Below are 19,284 nucleotides of genomic sequence, written 5' to 3'. Positions count from 1 at the left end.
GCTCGACATACAAGTTGCAATGTATTTATATCCTCACAAACACTTGTTATTTTCTGGGTTGGTTTTTTTTTTTTTTTTTCTGTTATCACCATCCTGGCAGGTGTGAAGTAGTATCTCTTTACGGTTTTGACTTGCATTGCTCCATGACTAAAGATGTTGAGCATCTTTTCATGTGCTAATTGGCCATCTGTATACCTTTTTTGGAGAGACGTCTGTTCAAGCCCTTTGCCCATTTTTTTTTAACTGGGTTGTCTTTTTGTTGTTGAGTTGTTGGTGTTTATTTATATTCTGGATATTAAACACTTATCAAATATATGATTTGCAAATATTCTCCCCCATTCTGTGGGTTGTCTTTTCACTTCCCCAATGGTGTCTTTTTTTTAAGATTTTATTTATTTATTTGAGAGAGAGAGAGAGTGAGAGAGAGAGCGTGCGCAGGGGGAGGGGCAGAAGCAGACTCCCCGCTGAGCAGGGAGCCTGATTCCGGACTTGATCCCAGGACTCTGGGATCATGACCTGCGCCAAAAGCAGACCCTCAACCGACAGCCACCCAGGTGTCCCCAGTGGTATCTTTTGATGCATGAAAGTTTTTAATGTTGATGAAACCCAGCTTATCTGTTTCTTCTTGTCCAATTTGTCCATTTTGCCCAATTTGGCGATACCTTGTTTTGGGGTGAAAAAAATAACCATTCTACTTACATGATGACCACTTGCTGCGTCTGCTTCAGTGTCTTACACGTGAGGATCTGCTTCCAACCAGACTCTGCTCCTGCCTGGGTCTTCAGCACCCACATTCCTGAACTTCCATGCCATAGCTCATCAGTTCTACTTGGAGTCCTAGCTCATTCTACAACAACACAACTATGTTTACAAGTCAGCAAATGACAACCTGAGTAATTTATCACCATGCGTCACTTAGGGTCACACTAGGTCATGGCCCCAAATTTAAGCCCCCTCAAATCATCTAACATCCCCTCTCTCTTCATGTTCCTTCTGTGCCCCCTGCCCCATCTTCCTCCCAAATCCTCCCATCATGTCCTGAAGGATGCTCAAGCTTTGATGAACAGCCAGCTCCATCCTCAGCCCCCATCGCATTGCTCACTTTCATGTTGCAACCTGCTGAGTTTGCCCTGGATTGGTGAAATCTGGGACACATGTCTGCCTTCCGGTTGGAAGGGAGGTGGGCAAGGGCTGGGAAAGGAAGAGTACCAAATTCTACCTTGAGAAGGCAGGACAAGACTGCCATGGGGAGACACTATCTAGTTACAACCAGAAGGTTCGAATCATACTGCAGCCATGGTTGGCAGATGTCTACTACCAAGCCTTCTCCAGTCAAAGGCAAGAGGAAGCAAGAGGTAGAGGGTTCAAGAGAAGGGCTCTGTGATGGATTGGATGTAGATGACAGAGGTGACTAGTTGTCCAGCTTGCTCAACCCAGGAGGTGATGCCAGTGACTGAGATGGATGAAACATGATGGAGGAAGAAAAAGGAGGGGTGGAAATGATAAGACACTTAGCTTGAGGGGCTTATAAGTCTATAAGCTCAAAGAAGTTTCCAGATGCTCAGGCTCACGTAGTGGCACCAGCAGTCACCCGGGGGCCTTGCATGTGGCACCAGCAGCTGTTCTAACTCTGCCTATCATCAGCTGATGCTCATCTCCAAGCTTTGCTCAGGCTGACCTCCTCTGAAGACTGTTCTCTCCTATCCCTGCACACCACCCCCCAGCTAGACCCCAGTTACTAACATGAATGAGCCTGCGAAACATACTTCATCACTAACATGTAAGAGCCTGGGAAGTCCACTTCACCGTTCAGGGCCTCAGTTCCTCATCTGTACAATGAGAGGGTTAGAAAAGATGACCTCTAAGGGTCCTTCGTGTGCACTGGGCTCTGGTTCTAAATAAGACGCGGCACTTCGCTGATCCACCACCAGGGGACACCAGAGAGGCGCCTTCTCCGGGGCTGCAGGGGAAGGGCCCGCGGCCAACCCGGGGACCTATGCGGGGCGCCGCAACCGAGAAGATAAAAGAGGTGGGACTCGATCCTTCCAAATCCTCCTTACTCCGGCAGATCCTTAAGTATGAAAAAACCGTTCAATACGTAGCAGGCAACTTTATATTCTTCACCACTTTATTAAGGTAGAAAGCATCCTACTGCTTGCTTTTCACTGCCAGAATTGCAGACAGGTGTATGAATTTTCAAAGTAAATTAGATCCAATAATTTTCAGTCCAATTATAAGACAGACAAGGAGAAGAGGATTTTCTTGCCCATGACTGATACAGACCTGTAGTTCACGGCTCTACTGGCTCATTAAAATCCCCTGCATGCTTTTCAAGATACTGATCCCAGCCCAGAGCCAAGTGAGAAGCCACAGATCTCCCTTCAGCAAAGAAACGAGCTTGGGACAGATTCCTGCTTCCGCTCACGTCCCCCCCCAGCTCCCGCAAACTCGGCTCTCCTCGGTGTCGACCCTGAGAAAGAAAAGCTTGAGACCATCCGACAGGTGTCCAGCAGGGGGCACTCGTGTACACGTGGTGCCTTCGAAGCCGCTCTGGCGAAAAGCGGGACCGCGGTGGTTAACGCAGAGTGGTTCTCTTACCATCCTTACCAACGGCAAAAACTCATAGAGAAAATACTAGAACATTACGTTTGTTCTTGTTCAAAGAAGCAGGGACAGTGTCTTGGTCCTTGTAATTCTAGCATTCTGTCATTATAGTCCATCAGTGAATTTTCTAGCCGGAGATACTGGGATTCGCCAGACTGTTTCCCGGTGTGGGGTCCAATCCTGGTCATTAACACCTAACAGAAAAGCTGCCAAGGTGCAAGTCACACTTCCTTTGAGGCTTCTTTTCCCACCTCTGCTATGGAGGTTAGGAGAGCAGCGCAACCCATCTCACGGGGTCTCGTGAGGGTCGGACCGCGTATGGATAACACGGTGCTTTGCGTGTAAAGGGCTGCAAATGCCAGGTGAAACTCATTTAGAGGTGAGGGGTCGCTTGGCACTATTTTATTTACAATTAGCCCAAAACATGAATCATCCAAAATTCTCGAATTTAGGTTGAGACCCGCATTTGTCAGCAAGTATTTGAGGGTCTGCCATGTGTCCACTAAAACGAAATCTTTGTAACGGTTAGAAACTTAATAAAGGGATGTCTGGGGGGCTCAGTCGGTTAAGGCATCTTCCTTCGCTTAGGTCATAACCCCAGGGTCCTGGTATCGAGCCTCACGGGGCTCCCAGCTCAGCAGGGAGTCTGCTTCTCCCTCTGCCCCTCCCCCCCGTTGGTGCTCTCGCTCGCTCTCTGTCTGAAATAAATAAATAAAATCTAACAAAAAAAGAAGAAATTGTTTAAAAAAAGGATGCTTAATGGCGCGGGGAGCTGTTCATTATGTGTAGGTGAAATTCAGCAGACTACAGTATAGTAAGGTACAATATGACTCCCTTTAAATACGCATATATCTGTGTATTACTTAGATATGCATATGCATATAAAAAACAGGGGGAAACGGAGGCCAATACCCCATGGAAGCAACGGTTATGTCTGGACAAAGTAGACCCACTGCGTTTGGCTGCCTTCTTGAGTCATTTTTCAGACTGAAGAAAGAGAAATGAGCTAATGGGATGACTCAGTGGGTTTCCCTTTATTTTAATTTAGTATGAATGTATCTTAACATAGATTAAATTTTATACATTTGAACTCCCATTAATTTAGTGAATTTAAAAAATAAATACACAAAAACGAATTCAAGTGAATTGTATTTCAGTCAATGCGAGGATTTTTAGATTTCACATCCTTGAACATCCTCAGGTAGCGTGTTGCTTCCCTATTCCCGTTTCAAATACTGAGTTCCTTCCCGGGAAGTGCATGGGAAGGAAGAGAAAATGGTTCTCCGTGAACAGAAATTCTATATGGTGTGTATATCAGGGGCATTTCATGCATTCATTTTGCCAAATTGTGAGCTTCGTGGGTCGAGAATTATGCTTCTCCACCTCGTTCCCCCATCTCTTATTATATCATAGGTGCTCAATAAACGTTAATTAGATGTATGGACTTTCAAATTCCAAGCTAAATTAGATCCAATAGTTTTCAATCCAATTACAAGACCCAGAGCCAGAGGAGTATTGCCTGTGATTGATGGAGTCCCGTAGTTCACAGGTCTATGGGCACATTAGAATCACCTGAATACTTCCAAATAAACTGAAGTCAGTGCTGGTAGCACTACCCTATTTTTTTTTTTAACTGCTGGTAAAATTCTCTGGTATGAATCATTTATTGAACTTTTCCATACCTCTCTCTCTCATCTGTTTTAACATTTGCTGCTATTGTAAATCCTGTAACACATGCACACAGCTGTTTGCTTGGATGAGAATGTCAAAGACCTATTTTCTAAAGCAGAGGTTTATATAAAGAAACAAATTAGAAATAGATTAGATATTGTTACCTAGAGCTTTAGTCCATAATGGGGTTATAATAGTTAATATTGGGCCCATGCTTTCATTTTTCCAACTGGATGTGAGATTGACGCCTGAGATAGCGGTCTGCCGAGTGAGACTTACCAGTTCTCTTTGCCTGAAGGGATCCTCTCTGGCTTCAATATTTATTGGTCTGGGTATCTCCTCTGCTGTTTGGCTTTTAGGAGGGTCTCCCTGGTTGCAGGGGGGACATCCTTTTTATGGAAAACACAGAAACAGAACCAAACAGCCAGATTCTATGCTTCTTAATTTACTAACCTGTTCCATCATGAGCCATGGGGTTTAAACCACAAAGCTGTATGGATCCAAACTTCTCTCTCACCAATACCCACCCCCCTCTTTGTGTATCTTTTCTTACTATGGACACCTCAGAATTCAGAGGATTTTCTTTGGCCACCAAAGAGCATTTTGTTAATCAATACATATGATTTTATAAATATTTATCTAAGGTGGAGAACTATACCCGTCATTCTGCCCAGCATGTGTGTAAGTGTGATTGCTTTAGTTACTGTGAGTCCAGTTCAAAATCAGGAATTGTAGCATTTGAGTCTGTCTCAGACCCTATTTGAAGGCAGATGGATCATTTCATTAGGCTATTTTAAAAATTGATAAAAGCTCTGGGATTCTCTACTTACTCATATAAAGTGAATAAAAGCTGGGCTTCCCATAGTCTAGCATAAAAAAAAATACACTGATGCCATCCCAGAGACTGTAATTCTGAGGTCAGAGGTGGGTCCCAGCATCAATGTATTTTCAAAGCTTCTCAGGTTTGAGTACTGCTGATGCGTTAAGATTTTCTAATTACATGTCTCCTTGGTAGCACCAGAAGATACCTGCATGCACATTAAGCTATCATGTGCTTCCCTTGGAGGAAGGGCTGGCCTCTTCCAGAATTGCAGGAACCCCCAAGTGAAAGTGTCCCACAGAGCAAGGCAGGGTGGCTGGGTGGGGGGGCTCCCACCTGCTGAGTCCAGTCACTGTCTGGGCATCACCACTGACTCCTTCTTCCGAAGGACCCAAGGGATTCTGCCCACTTGACCCTCTTCTTCATAGCAGTCACATCCCACGTTCAGCTCTCAGGTATTAGCAGTGAGATGCTGAGTATCTGTGGAACTATACCTCGCTTCCTTGCTGCCCCAGAAATCAAATGCAACTGAGCTTTTTTTTTTTTTCTTTTTTGGTTAAAATTTCTATGAGGAAACAGAATAAAAAATAACAAATAGGGGAGGTTAAAAAAAAACCATGAAGCCTGATTTTCAAACCCCTGTCTGTGTTCTGTTTTGACCTTTGCATAGATTGGACCTGTGACTCCATCTGAAACAATCCTGGGAATTCCCTCCAGTTCTTGTCCCCGGGAGCTAAGCTTGTCTGCACACGGAACAGATCAAAACTCTGCCAGGACTGATGGAAACTCCAGCTCCTTTTTGAGCTGGGCTCCTTTGCAGTCTGCATCTAAGAAAGGAGGAAGAAGGCTCTTCAGAATGTGCTCCCTGTGTGGTTTCAGGTGTATCTCTCCTGACTTTGGGGAGGTGGCCGTCTCCCCTCGAAGAAGTCCGCATGACACTAATCCCAGAAAGTGTCAGCCTTCCCCGGGAAGCCCTCCTCCTGTGGTCTCCATCAGTCTCCATCCATCGCTAAGACTGGTTTGGCATACATGAGGCTCAGCATCTCTACCCATCCCTTCCCTCTATGATGTCAGTTCCATGAAGCTAAGGACTTTGTCGTGCACTTCCTTCACTCCTCCAGCACATAGAACAGTGCCTGGGGCTTCATACACAGAGTAGGTGTTCAATATGTATTTGTTGAATAAATGAATAAATTGTCCCAGGCAAGCAACAGCTCTGATCCCATCAGACACTTTGTAGCGTGATGGTAAGAGCCATCCCCTCACTTGCGCAGCTTGTTTTAAGACCCATCATCCAACGGATAGACAAATTTTGCATTATTCATACTAAAAAAATACAGCAAGAAAAATAATGTACTACTAGGAGGTGAATCTCACAGATTTAGGAGTGAAAGAAGCTGGCCACAAAAAAAGTGCATACTACCTGATCCCATTTATGTCAGGTTCAAAAGCAGGCAGAGCTAATTGGTGATGATTTAGTCCATGCTAAGATATAACAAAATATCATAGACGAGGTAGCTTATTTTTTTTCTAGGTGGTTTAAACAAGAGACCTTTTTTGTTGTTTTTGTATTGTTTTAATGAATGGAGAAGATTAAAGGTTATTTCCTGACATGTGAAAATGATATAAAATTCTTTTTCCCTTAGTTTTATTGATATATGATTGTCATATAACGTTGTTTTAGTTTAAGGTGTGCAATATAATGATTTGCTACATGTATATTTTATGGATTACTATAGTAAGTTTAGTTACTTACTATAACTAATGTGTATAGTAACTAAACTGTGCCCTTCGCACAGTTCCAGTTTTTCTCTTAGCATCTTTCAAATATACAATACAGTTTCGTTAACTATAGTTACCACACAAAATATAGAAATTTATTTATTTATTACTTCTCACAGTTCTGGAGGCGAGGAAGCCCGAGATTAAGGTGACAGAAGATTTGGTGCTTGGGGAAAGCCCCCTTCCTGGTTTGCAGATGGCCACCTTCTTGCTGTGTCCTCGCGTGGTGGAGAGAAGTCATCTCTCCCTTATCTCTTTTTTTCTTTTAAGATTATTTATTTATTTATTTGACAGAGAGAGACACAGCGAGAGAGGGAACACAAGCAGGGGGAGTGGGAGAGGGAGAAGCAGGCTTCCCGCGGGGCTGGGAACCCCGTGTGGGGCTTGAACCCAGGACCCTGGGACCAAGACCTGAGCCGAAGGCAGACGCCTAACGTTTGAGCCACCCAGGCACCCCTCTCCTTTGTCTCTTATAAGGGCACTAATCCTCTTCATGAGGGTGGAACCTGGTCACAACCTAGTCACCTCCCGAAGGCCCACCTCCTAGTACCATCACCCTGGGGCTTCGGGCTTCAGTGTAGGACCTGAAGGTGTGGAGGGGAACACAAACATTCCGCCCATAGCAGTGATGGAAGGGGGTGGGCATTGACTGGCAGAGATACAGGGTCCCTTATGGGGTGCCGGAAGTGTTCAAAACCCTCCTCGGAGTGGTGGTTATATGGGGTGTACACATAGAACAATCACCAAGGTATTCACTTATGTGGTGCACTTTATAGTATATTATATATATATATGGTGGGGTTTTTTTTAAGATTTTTATTTATTTATTTGTCAGAGAGACAGAGTGAGCACAAGCAGGGGGAGCAGGAGAGGCAGAGGGAGAAGCAGACTCCTCGCTGAGCAGGGAGCCCGACTCGGGACTCGATCCTAGGACCCTGGAATCATGACCTGAGCAGAAGGCAGACACTTAATCAACTAAGGCACCCAGGCGCCCCATGTATATATATATGTTATACCTCAGTTTTAAAAGTCATTTTTTAAAACATCCCTCTCCCTCTCTGAGCCACCCCCCCCCCCCAATTCCTTGTCTCATCCAGTTCTCAGTGAAGCAATAAAGCAGAATGGTTTGTCTTTCCAGAGCCTGACAAACGACTTGGCCTTTTCCAACTTGACATGCATGCTTTGCTACCACCTCCCCGAGGGAATTTTATTTTTATAATGTCAAAATTTCTTACACATATGTCCACGAAGGTCCGGCAGGGACATTTCCTTGAAGAAAGCTGTTACCGTTTATTCACTTATGAAAACAAGCTCTACGGCAGAGAGCAAGCTTGCCGCACCCCAGCTCCGCTAGAGGGACGTGGCGGTCTAGTGACCCTGCTCCCCAGACTGGGGATACGGCTAGAATGTGTAGATGGAAACACGAGAAATGCTCTTGGACTGGCTGTCTTCATAAGACAGCTCTTTAGAAATAAAAACCACACCAGCTTTTCTAAATTATTAAAGAAAAATGAGCAAAAGAAAATAAGGGCAGGGGGAGGAGCAGAGGGAGAAGCAGACTCCCCCCAGCCCCGAGCAGGGAGCCCCACACGAGGCTCCATCCCAGGACCCTGGGATCATGACCTGAGCCAAAGGCAGATGCTTAAGCGACTGGGCCACCCAGGCATCCCTAAAAATACATTTTAAAATTCAAAAATTTCACATCATTTCTTTTCCTTTAAATTTATTTTTCTAATCCCCTATCACCCTAATATGTTGCTTTACAATAAAAATATCTGTATGAATTTATTTGTAAAAAGTTTTGGCCTTTCCAGGCTGCCTGGGTGACTCAGTCCATTAAGCGTCTGCCTTCAGCTCAGGTCATGATCCCAGGGTCCTGGGATGGAGCCCCCTTCAGGCTCCCTGCTTGGCAGGGAGTCTACTTCTCCCTCTCCCTCTACCCCTCGCCCCTGCTCATGTGCTCTCTCTCTCTCTCTCTCAAATAAATAAATAGAATCTTTTTTAAAAAAAGTTTTGGCGTTTCCTATGATCATAAGACTCCAACTATTTATTTAAAAATCAGTTTTAGATTGAGTTAGGATTACGATTGTTATTGGTACAATTGATCAATATGAAAAAATATATAGATAAAAAATTATTAGATGTAAAAGGTAACATTTCGCTGGAAATGATCTCCTAATGACATGGAAGTGTTTGGGTACTTTTCTCAATTAGTTCATGTGTCCAGAAGGGATCCTACTTTTAGCTGCATGTAGACTTCAGCACCAATTCTATTTCTGTTTTTCATTTTTATAGATGCAAGCACAGAGAAGCCTAGTTTGCAGACTGGATGGGAGTGAACATAGTCCGATTATGGCAGTGCCAGGCAATTCCTTGACCTCTTGAGTCATATGCCAAAAATCAGCGATATCATTGATAATTGTTTGCAATGATTTATCACCCGACAACGTGATTCAGTCCTCCTTCACAGTGATTGAAGACAAATTTGAAACCACCTGACTTGCAGAAGGATTAGCTTCCTGGTCAGTAGAGTCATTTGCTTTCTCAGCACCCTGTTTTTCTGTTTCTATTTGAGGTCCCAGAGGTACATGCTCCCGAGCGTGTTCTGCAATGGATAAGAATAGTCTCTCTTCCATAAAGAGGGAGAGGATTCTGAGAACGGTGGGAGAAAACTTACATTTCCCTCATAAGCATGTTCCCAGGCAGATGAAGGCGAGGAAAGAAATTTGAAGGTGGATTCCTCTTCACTACCTGCATCTTGAGCCTCCTGCAAAGTCACATTTTGGCTCAAGGATCATTACTCCGTTGAGTCTGGTTCATCTTCCTTTCACTAGTGTTGAGAAACTCCCCGAGACTTTACGGGTTTATTGAAAATCTACCAGTCATTGTCCCTTTCTCTGTTCTACAAAAATCTTTCTTTTCTCATAACAGCTTTTAGTAAAAGACATCAGGATTTGTTTCAAACATAAATTTCATCCCAACCACTTATCCCCACCTTGACTTTCTCTGATATTTTTGCAAAAAATAAAAAATAAAAGAACCTATAAACTTTTATTTTTGTTTCAAAAGACCATTTTATTCATTAGTTGTAAGAGGACATTGGGAAGAGGAGTGGATTGCCCAAACATGTCTGTGATTTGAAATTATTTGATCGCTACTGTAAGAGCTCATCCCTCATTGAAATCTGGGGGTGAAACCAGAAGCAGCATGTAAGGACTGAGGCTATTTAAAAATCCCTGGAGTTCTGAAAGGGAGACTGTGCAAGGATGTTCAGCTCGTGGCACGTGAAGTACCCGAATCCTGAGCCTAATGGCCAAACGTTCCAGCAAAACTGAGGGTGCAATGGAGGACAGGACTGGGAGGAGATCCAGCTCAGTAGGCATATCGGACCCAAATATCTAAATATAAATGCAGGTGAAAATGGCCAGCCTCCACGGCAAGGCCACAGGCATTTCTGTGGCAAAATGAAGACACCAGGGGCGCCTGGGGGGCTCAGTCGGTTAAGCATCCGACTCTTGGTTTCTGCTCAGGTCATGGTCTCAGGGTCGTGAGACCGAGCCCTGCATCAGGCTCTGCACTCATTGGGGAATCTGCTTGAGATTCTCTCTCTCTCCCTCTGCCCCCCACCTGTGCTCTCTCTCTCTCAAATAAACAAATCTTAAAAAAAAAAGAAAGAAAAGAAAAAGTGAAGATACCAGACAGGATATTGGATCTTGACGACTTACCAGAAGCCAAACAGAACAGGAGTAAGTCTCTCTACAATGTAGAAATGTACATCAGAATCTTTAAAAATGCATATAAATACACTCAAAGCTATTTTTATGATTGTACTCTAAGGAAATAAGTGGACCCGTGCTCAAAGATTATGCGATACAGATATTCACAGTATTTTTTAATAATAAAAACCAGAATCCTTAATGACCATCAGCAGGGAATTGGAATATATATAAATGATGGTAAATCATAGTCTATCCATTAAAATGGATTACACTGAATTTAAATAAAAAATTTAAAAAATAAAAATAAAACAGATTACTATGTAGCAATGAGTCAGAGTGATGTAAACCTATATATATATAATGTGTTAGGCAAATGGCCACAATTTGTAGCACTGAGGGTAAAAATCAGGTTAATAAAAAAGTATGTGTCAAAAAATAGTACGAACCCATTTTGTAAGTGTGTGTGTTTGCACACAAATGCACACCCATGCATGTATTTGAGGAACCAGTCAGGAAGGACATGAGCCAAAACATTAACATCCTGACTGAAAGTGAAGGGATTATGGGGCACCGGGGTGGCTCAGTGGGTTAAGCATCTGACTCTTGGTTTCAGCTTAGGTCATGATCTCAGGGTCCTGGGATCGAGCCCCACGTTGGGCTCTGTGCTCAGCAGGGAGTCTGCTTGAGATGCTCTCTCTCTTTCTCTTTCTCTGCCCCTCCCCCTGCTCACATTCTCTCTTTCTCTCTCTCTCTCAAATAAATAAATAAATCTTAAAAAAAAGTGAAGGGGTTATAATCAACCAACCATTAATGTCTAAAGCACAAGGCAATGAGACCAGGCACAAAACACAAGCACAGAGCCAAGCACAGCAGAACACAGGACGTCCTATTTAAGATGAAGACTCAGACCTCAGAGACCAACGAGCTCTTGGGAAGAGCTCCAGGAAAACGGGCTAAGTCCCGAAGCCTAAGACGATGGGGCTGGGGCTCAGACAGATGGCAGCAATGCGGTGAGGGTCCCAGTGGTGAAAATCCGACTTTGCTTTGACCTGGATGTGGAGCATGTTGAAAGAACATGGAAAATGGAGTTCTTTTCCAACGGATATGTTCTATAGTGGAACTTGATTTTTAAAATATTAAGGGAATTTAGAAAAGCATCATGCCACCTCAATCTGAGAGCAGTGGGCAGTGCTAGGTGCGCATGTGGATAATATTCCCGGCACAGGATCTATTGCCCACAAGTTAGAAACCACCAGCCCATAGTAAGAGTCCACTCTTAAAAGCAGGGAAGGGAGGATTTGCACATTTGGCAGATTCATCACTTTACACCGAGCACGTAGTTGAGGCTTGGACATGGGTGATGAGACACTGTCTCACTGACAGAGGACAGTCTATTTGCTTCATACTGTAGAAAGGACAGAATAGACCAGAATAATCTATTGTCGATATAGTAGGTCTAATACTCAATGCGTCCTATGGATATTGAGGGAGGGGAGGTGACAACAGGGAGGACAACGGAAACAAAGCGATCCCAGGGATGTGTTTGGTGGTGGTGGTGGGGGGGGGTCTACCACTGCTTCAAGTCAAGCAAAGACCGTCCCTTCCCAACAGCACCATCCTCTCCACAGAACCCGACACAGTCATGATTTGTGCTTTGAATATTTGTTCTTTCTTCAAACATTGACATCTTTTAGAAAAGCTTATGATGCTGCTGTTCTGATTCCACTTACTTTATGAATCAGTGGCTGAATATTTTGAGTATTTAAAAAATTTTTCTCCCTGTATTTTCATTTCTCCCTCTTCCCTACCTGCCCAGTTCCTCTCTTCGGAGCGATTGTTACAGGGATTCCCTACTCCAGGACAGGTTTGCGTCAAGATGGAAAGCAGAAGTGTCAACAAAGAGTCTGGAAAAGAATTAAGACCTTGTCTACACTGCTCCCCCCGCCCCTCTACACAACCATACACATGGCCTCCCCCCCACACACACAGAGCCCCCCTACATAGCCCCTCCCTTCCCCATCCTCAGTCCCACACCCTCCCACACTCACACAGACCCACATACACGAACCCCCACCGTAGCCCCCATTCCCCACACCACCTCCCACAGCCCCCCCCCACAGCCCCCCTATATAGCCCTTCCCAGCCCCCATCCTCAGTCCCACAGGCACGACCCCATAGCCCCCCCACCTACACCCACTGCCATACATATAGACCCCCCCACACACAGCACCCCCCACAGCCCCAGTCACACACAGCCCTCCACCCCTCACCCCCTCCCACATTGCCCCCACCACACACCCTCTCCCACACCCCCACCACCTCCCACACAGCCCCCTCCACACGCCTCCCCACCCCCACATCCCCAGCCCCCCACCCCCCACAGAGCTCCCCATACAGACCCCCCCACCTCCCACACAGCCCCACCCCTGCCACACACACATAGCCTCACCCACACACCCCCACACACATAGCCCCCCAGCCCCACAGCACCCCCACAGCCTCAACCCCCATAACCCCACACACAAGCATTAAGGCATATCCACTTAAGTGGGAAGAACTTGGGCAACATCCCAGCGGGACACAAAATGCTGGGGGCCCTGCTTGCAGAGATGCCCTGCGCGGGGAGCCGGAGTCGGGCTAATGGAAACACCAGTCGGCCACCAAACGTGAAAAAGCCTGTGGGCAAGGACAGTCGTCACGGCCATTGTCACCTCCGTGGCTGGAGGACTGGAGAGAGCAGGGAACTGAGGGTGTTTCCTGCCAGCCCGGCGGGATACGAGCCTGAGAAAGAAACTAAGTTAGGGTGAAAAAGGCACGGTTATGTCTGTGTACCCGACTTGGAGCGCTCTCCGGCTCCACGCTGATGGCCTCAGAGACTGGACAGGAGAGCAGCCCCAACTCCAGTCTCACCAATACCACGAGCAAACTGTTAGAATAATCCCATCAAGCGCCAAGCTGGCTTCAGTCATCCCCTAAAAGGAATACGATGGGTGCAGAAATGTTTCTGGGGCGCCTGGGTGGCTCAGTGAGTTAAGCATCTGCCTTTGGCTCAGGTCATGGTCCCAGGGTCCGGGGATCGAGCCCGGCACTGGGCTCCCTGCTCAGCGGGGAGCATGCTCCCCCTGCTTGTGCGCTCTCTCTCTCTCAAATAAATAAATAAAATCTTTAAAAAAAGAAAAAGAAAGCTATGGGTGGAATTCGAACTTTCAAAAATTGAGGGATGCAGCAGAGCCTGAATATACTTTAAGTAGTATGACGTGCTTCGAATCATTGTTCAACATCAAAACGTTTGGATATAGCCAAACCAACACTTCTCAAACTTGAACACGCATAGGGATCACCTGGGGATCTTGTTAAAATGCATGTTCTGGTTCAGTAGGTCTGGGTGGGGTAGTTTCTGTGCTTCTCCCAGGCTCCCATGGTTCAGGGCCAATGTGGCTGGTCCACAAACCACACTGCAGAGCAGGTGCTCACCTGCTCATGTGGGGAGGGAGTATTCTAGTTCGCACAAGGCAGGCAGGAGAAAACGTGTTTGCCTGGAGGGCAGGTGTCGGTGGGGTAAACTCTGGGTAAGGTTCATAAGGGACTGAGGAATGGTTAGATCACGACTCTGAAAGGGAAGGGAATGCCCAAGACCGCATTTACTTTTCTTGTGATTCTGTGGAAGACCCACACAGCAAGACCCCCAGTGACAAAATGTGGTGGCAGATTGCGGGCTCAAGAGCTCACCCACCCAGGCCAGTCTAAGCTCTGCACTCTACCCCAATACTTCCCCAGGCACCCCTCAGCCTGCCCTTCCGGGAGGGGACAGAAGACTGGGAAAGTGCTCAGTGTGGATATAGACACAGAATTGTGCTATTTCCTAGTCTTCAAATCAATAGACCTAGATGCTGGGGCGCCTGGGTGGCTCAGTCGGTTAAGTATCCAACTCCTGATTTTGGCTCAGGTCACGATCTCGGGATTGTGGGATTGAGCCCCGTGTTGGGCTCCGCACTCAGCAGGGAGTCTGGTTGAGATTCTCTCTCTCCTTCTCCCTCTGCCCCTCCCCCTGCTCACTCTTTCTCTCTAAAAATAAATAATCTTAAAAAAAAAAAAGGCCAAGATGCTGAGCAATTGCTTTATTTATTTATTTATTTTTTGGTTAAAACTTCAAGCTTGGGGCGCCTAGGTAGCTCAGTCAGTTGAGCACCTGCCCTTGGCTCAGGTCAAGATCTCAGGGTCCTGGGATCAAGTTCCTCATCAGGCTCCCTGCTTCTCCTTCTTCCTCTGCCCCTTCCGTACCCCTCCCCCCACTTCTGCTCTCTCATTCTCAAATAAATAAATAAAATCTTTAAAAAAAAAAAAAAACTTCAGGCTCTACAGACAGAAAAAGATAAATACCATATGACCTCACTTATATGGGGAATCTAAAAACAACTCCCCCCAACCAAAACCAACCAAAACCAACCAAAACCAAGCCCATGGACACAGAGAACAGACCAGTGGTTGCCAGAGATGGGAGACCAGACAGAATGGGTCAAAGGGGGCAAAAGGTACAAATTTCCAGTTCTAAAATGAAAAGTCCTGGGGAAGTAATTTACATCATGGTGACTACAGTGAAAACGCCATACTGCATATTTGAAAGTAGCTAGGAGAGTGGACTTTGAAGTTTCTCATCACAAGAAAAAAAAAAAAATTTATAGCTCTGTGTGGGGACAGATGTTCAGCGGATTACTGTGGTGGCCCTTTTGCAACATATACAAATACCGAATCGTAATGTCGTCCACCTGAAACTAACATAATAGGTCAATTATACCTCGATTTGGAAAAAAAATCAGTCAAAAGACCTTTAAGCTCTACCAAGTCAGCTTTCCCTTGATGCTCCTAATTATTTAGAGAGAGAGAAAAAAACGGGCATTCCCAAGAATCTCCTCTCACAGAACTCTTTCCAGCCAACGGTCCATATCCACCCTCCCGCCCAAAAAGGCACAGGACTGTCCAGATACTTTTCAGTATTTTTATTGTTTGACAGGCATTTACAACGTTCCATTCGTAGACCTAAAAACATAAAAATAGACCTTCTTTCAGCTTATAAAAGAAATATATAAGAACTTTTGACATAGACACGTCATGACCTTATGTACAAGACACAATGGCACCCTCTCCAAGCACCTGACTTTCCAGCATTTTTCAGACGGAACTGTTGCACTGGGATTAGTAAGTGTGACTTTATCAGAAGCCTCTGCTTCACTTTTCCATCCGGACACAATCGAACTGGAGGTGATATGGAACAATGCAGTGGTACAAAGGGTATAGAAACCATTCTAAAGCTTTTTAAGAAAATCAGAAGATATAGCAAAAATTTAATAGAATAAAACTTTCAAAAGATCAAGCTCAAAGCCCTGGAAACCCAAAAAGGGGAAGGATACAGGGTGGGGAAGCGGGGAAAGCAAGCAGGGGCCTAGGAGCATGATGTTCTGAACTCTCTATTGTCTGGAAATATAAAGTCATAACTGATTTTTATAAAATATAATTCCTAAAGCTACTATAAAATTCAGGTCTTTAAAGTACCTACTGATGTGTCAAACACCAAATAGATATTTTCCCCAAAAAGAAAGTTTTCATATTATTTAAACCCTTCTTAGGAAGTGGACATTGTGAAATGGGAAGAAGGAAAAAAAAAAAAAAAAGCTATAAACCGTTTAAAAAAAATCGAAAGTGCTTTAACTTGTTTTTGTTCTTCCTATTTGGAAATCTGTTTAGAACTTTAGCTTTTTAGCATGTTTACCCTGTTTCGTTGGCATGTACAAAGTATGAAACACAAGGTATGTTTTTGAAGAGGCTGTTGTGTTAAGAGGTTTGGTATGGACTGTCAGGGAAGGGACAGGTAATCTATGGATGAAGATGCAACTCTGATGGGAAAACCAATGATCACCATGGCAACCCCTTGAGAAGGAGTCTCCCCTCCCCCGCCATGTGCAACAGACACACACACGCCCATCGGGTGTCATGTTTAATCCAGCCAAACTCCCATCTCAGAGATTCAAACATTAAAAAAAAAAAAACAAAACAAAAAGAAATCTTCTTCTTGGAAAAAAAGTTTCTCCTAAGCATCTTGTTGGCCTTTCATATATAAATATAAATCACCATGCCTCACTCTCTCTGTAAAAGGTAAAATCCTCATTTTTTTTTTTTTTAGACTCAGTTACACTAACACTGTAAAATTCTCATCTGTTTGTGCCCCTGCATCTCAGGTAAAATAGAAAAAATAGTGGTTTTTTTTTTTTTTCAAGTGATAAATTTGGATCTCTTCTCAAAGAGTTTGGCATCTTTACAATTCTATGCAAAACTAGAACTTCCGACACGGACATGGAGTAAGACCAGCCATAGACCAAAACAGAAGAGAGAGAGGAAAAAAAAAAAAAAAACACCAACGGCTCATCAAAACATACATCTCCACCGTCTCCTCACACATTCTTAAAATACACAGATATTCTCAGACATTGAAGAGGGAAAGGAGTGAGAACACTGCTAAGCTGTACAGTTGTTTGTGGCATTTTGTGTTTGAAGGTGGTTTCCCCAACTAAGAGATGGCTTCTGGACTGATTTCAGATAGAGTGACTTTTAATTTTTTTTTTTTTTTTTTTTTTTTGTGCTATCCCTTCAACTAATCTGTTGTACATACTTTAAACTCCTGGGGGTCACTCGCTTTCCAGTGCTGTAGGATCTTTTTTTTTTTTTTTTTTTTTCAATTTTTTAATTCTTCCAGCCCTGATTAGTTGAGAAATAAATAAAAGCCCTTAGTAATATACAGAAGATAGGACTCGAGCTTATTTGGGATTCTGAACAATTCTTTCCGATGTCGTTAGAAATGACGAAGTTGGGTGGCTACGTGGCTTCAGAAAAAAAGTCAGCCGCCAAGACCGTGTGTGCAAGAGTGCGACCTAAGGGAACATTCTCCTCCTCGCGGGGACAGGAGGGGGACAGGAGGGGGGGCAGAGTGAGGGCAGGGCGGCGGGGGCGGTTATCTACACACACTCTCTAGGGGGGAAAGGGACAGTCAGATCTCCGTGTTCAGTTTCCTGGACGGGGCAAAGTCTTCACGCCTGACCCAAATGACTTCCTCACCCGGGCTCTCCAGGCCTCCATTGACGCCCGAGAGGGCGGCTTGCTTCTTGAGCTGCGTCATGCGGGACGCGTGACTATCCAGGGCTCTCCGGCCTCTCTCCCGCTGACTGATGGAGGCAGCCCGTAGCTGCTCCCGGAGCTCTGCGTCCACTGCGGCGCCCTTCACGGACTCGCAGAACTCATCATCGTCACTGAGGATGTCTGTCTCCTTGATGTCCTCCTGCTCTTCGTACTGAGCAAGATCAAACTGTTCCTCCACCCACCGGTCAGTGTCCCCGCCACCGGGGGGCTGCTGGGACTCTTTCTCCGGGCTGCTGGTAGAGATGGCATCAGAGTCAATGGTAAACCTGTTTCGAGCCAGGCGCCGCCTCCTTCTCCCAAGAGACTTGCTTGGGGCGGACACTGCACACACACACAAAAATATAAAAATCAAACCCCCACATGCTTTACATGCGATGACAATCCAGACAGGAAAGCAAAGAAAGGAAAAACTACATGGGATTTATTTAGTGCCTTGCTGTCGTTCGGGGCTTAAAGTCCAGATTTCATCAGTCTGTCTTAGAGTCTTTACTCCGCATGGATGTCTGGACTTGGAGGATGTTATAGCAACTGACCGAAGGGCAAAGGAGGGGGGTGGACAGAGGGACACGGGGAGGGGTGTTGGTTATGGGGAAAAGGGGATTCACCTCCCTCTGAGACAATCCACTTCTCTGTCCTGTGCTGCACCCAAGGAGACCACCGACCTTGGGATTAGTTAGTGCTCTCAACCCTGACACTGTCACATGGCACAGAGCTCTGGGGGTCCCCAAGGGCTGTCCCAGGGACATCTAGCTGGAATGGGTCTTTAGTAAGGGTGGGGGATGCTTCTAGAGTTCCACATCACCGTGATGTGCCAAGGACCAGAAGCACTGGGCCAAGCTATACTGCTTTCTGGGAAACCAAACGTACCATTTCTGGAGGATCTGCACTTAGTTAAGGGCGCGGCATCCCTCACACAGAGCCTAGAGCAGAGCTACTCTTGGACATACCAACTCTCCGGTGGCCGCCCTGCCCTCGTTCTGCCAAAGCCCCACATCCACTGTGAAGCTATGCAAATGGGAGCTGTAGCCCCCGCTGACTACGTTCTGTGTATCACTGATTTCTCTCCTACAAAGCAATTAAAATATTGGTGCCTGAGTGGCATGAGAAATAAATAATATATGACACCCATGCCATTGGGCCTCCAAGTGCTCTAGGAAGTGAGTAACAAGAGAAAACAAATCTCAGAATTCATTCGTTCACCCTACTGCCTTCTGGGAAGCCAGAATTATTCCAGACAAAACACACAAGACGCCACCCAGTCAGGCAAACGAACATTCCCACCACACACACGCACGCACGCACGCACGCACACGCCGGGAAATGCTGCCCCTTGCTAGTCAAGTGGCTACTGCGTGAGACCCCAGCAGGTGAAATGCAACGTGGGCTTTCCAATGGAGGGGGAGAGCCCAGACACCAGTTAGGACCAGCATTCCTGAAACCTAAGCCCTAAAAACCATTAAACTGCTTCAGTGCTGCTGGAAGCGAGAGGACCATCCACAG

General features: G+C 45.4%; 1 protein-coding gene across 13 annotated transcripts in view; it reads right to left on the bottom strand.

Moving 5' to 3' along the window:
* Positions 1 to 15,578: 15,578 nt before the first annotated feature.
* The window catches only part of TIAM1 (TIAM Rac1 associated GEF 1), a 373,738-nt gene continuing 370,032 nt past the window's right edge, over positions 15,579 to 19,284 (bottom strand). For all 13 annotated transcript variants that reach the window (XM_078053766.1, XM_078054151.1, XM_078054194.1 and 10 more), the window contains one exon: positions 15,579 to 18,105. In XM_078053766.1, the coding sequence (XP_077909892.1) occupies positions 17,636 to 18,105 (470 nt within the window). In that variant the 3' untranslated portion in view covers positions 15,579 to 17,635. The remainder of the gene's footprint in view (positions 18,106 to 19,284) is intronic.

This window comes from Halichoerus grypus, chromosome 1 (assembly GCF_964656455.1).
Source record: "Halichoerus grypus chromosome 1, mHalGry1.hap1.1, whole genome shotgun sequence".
Classification (NCBI taxonomy): Eukaryota; Metazoa; Chordata; class Mammalia; order Carnivora; family Phocidae; genus Halichoerus; species Halichoerus grypus.
Note: the sequence above shows the minus strand (reverse complement) of the source record. Positions and strands in the feature narration are given on the sequence as shown.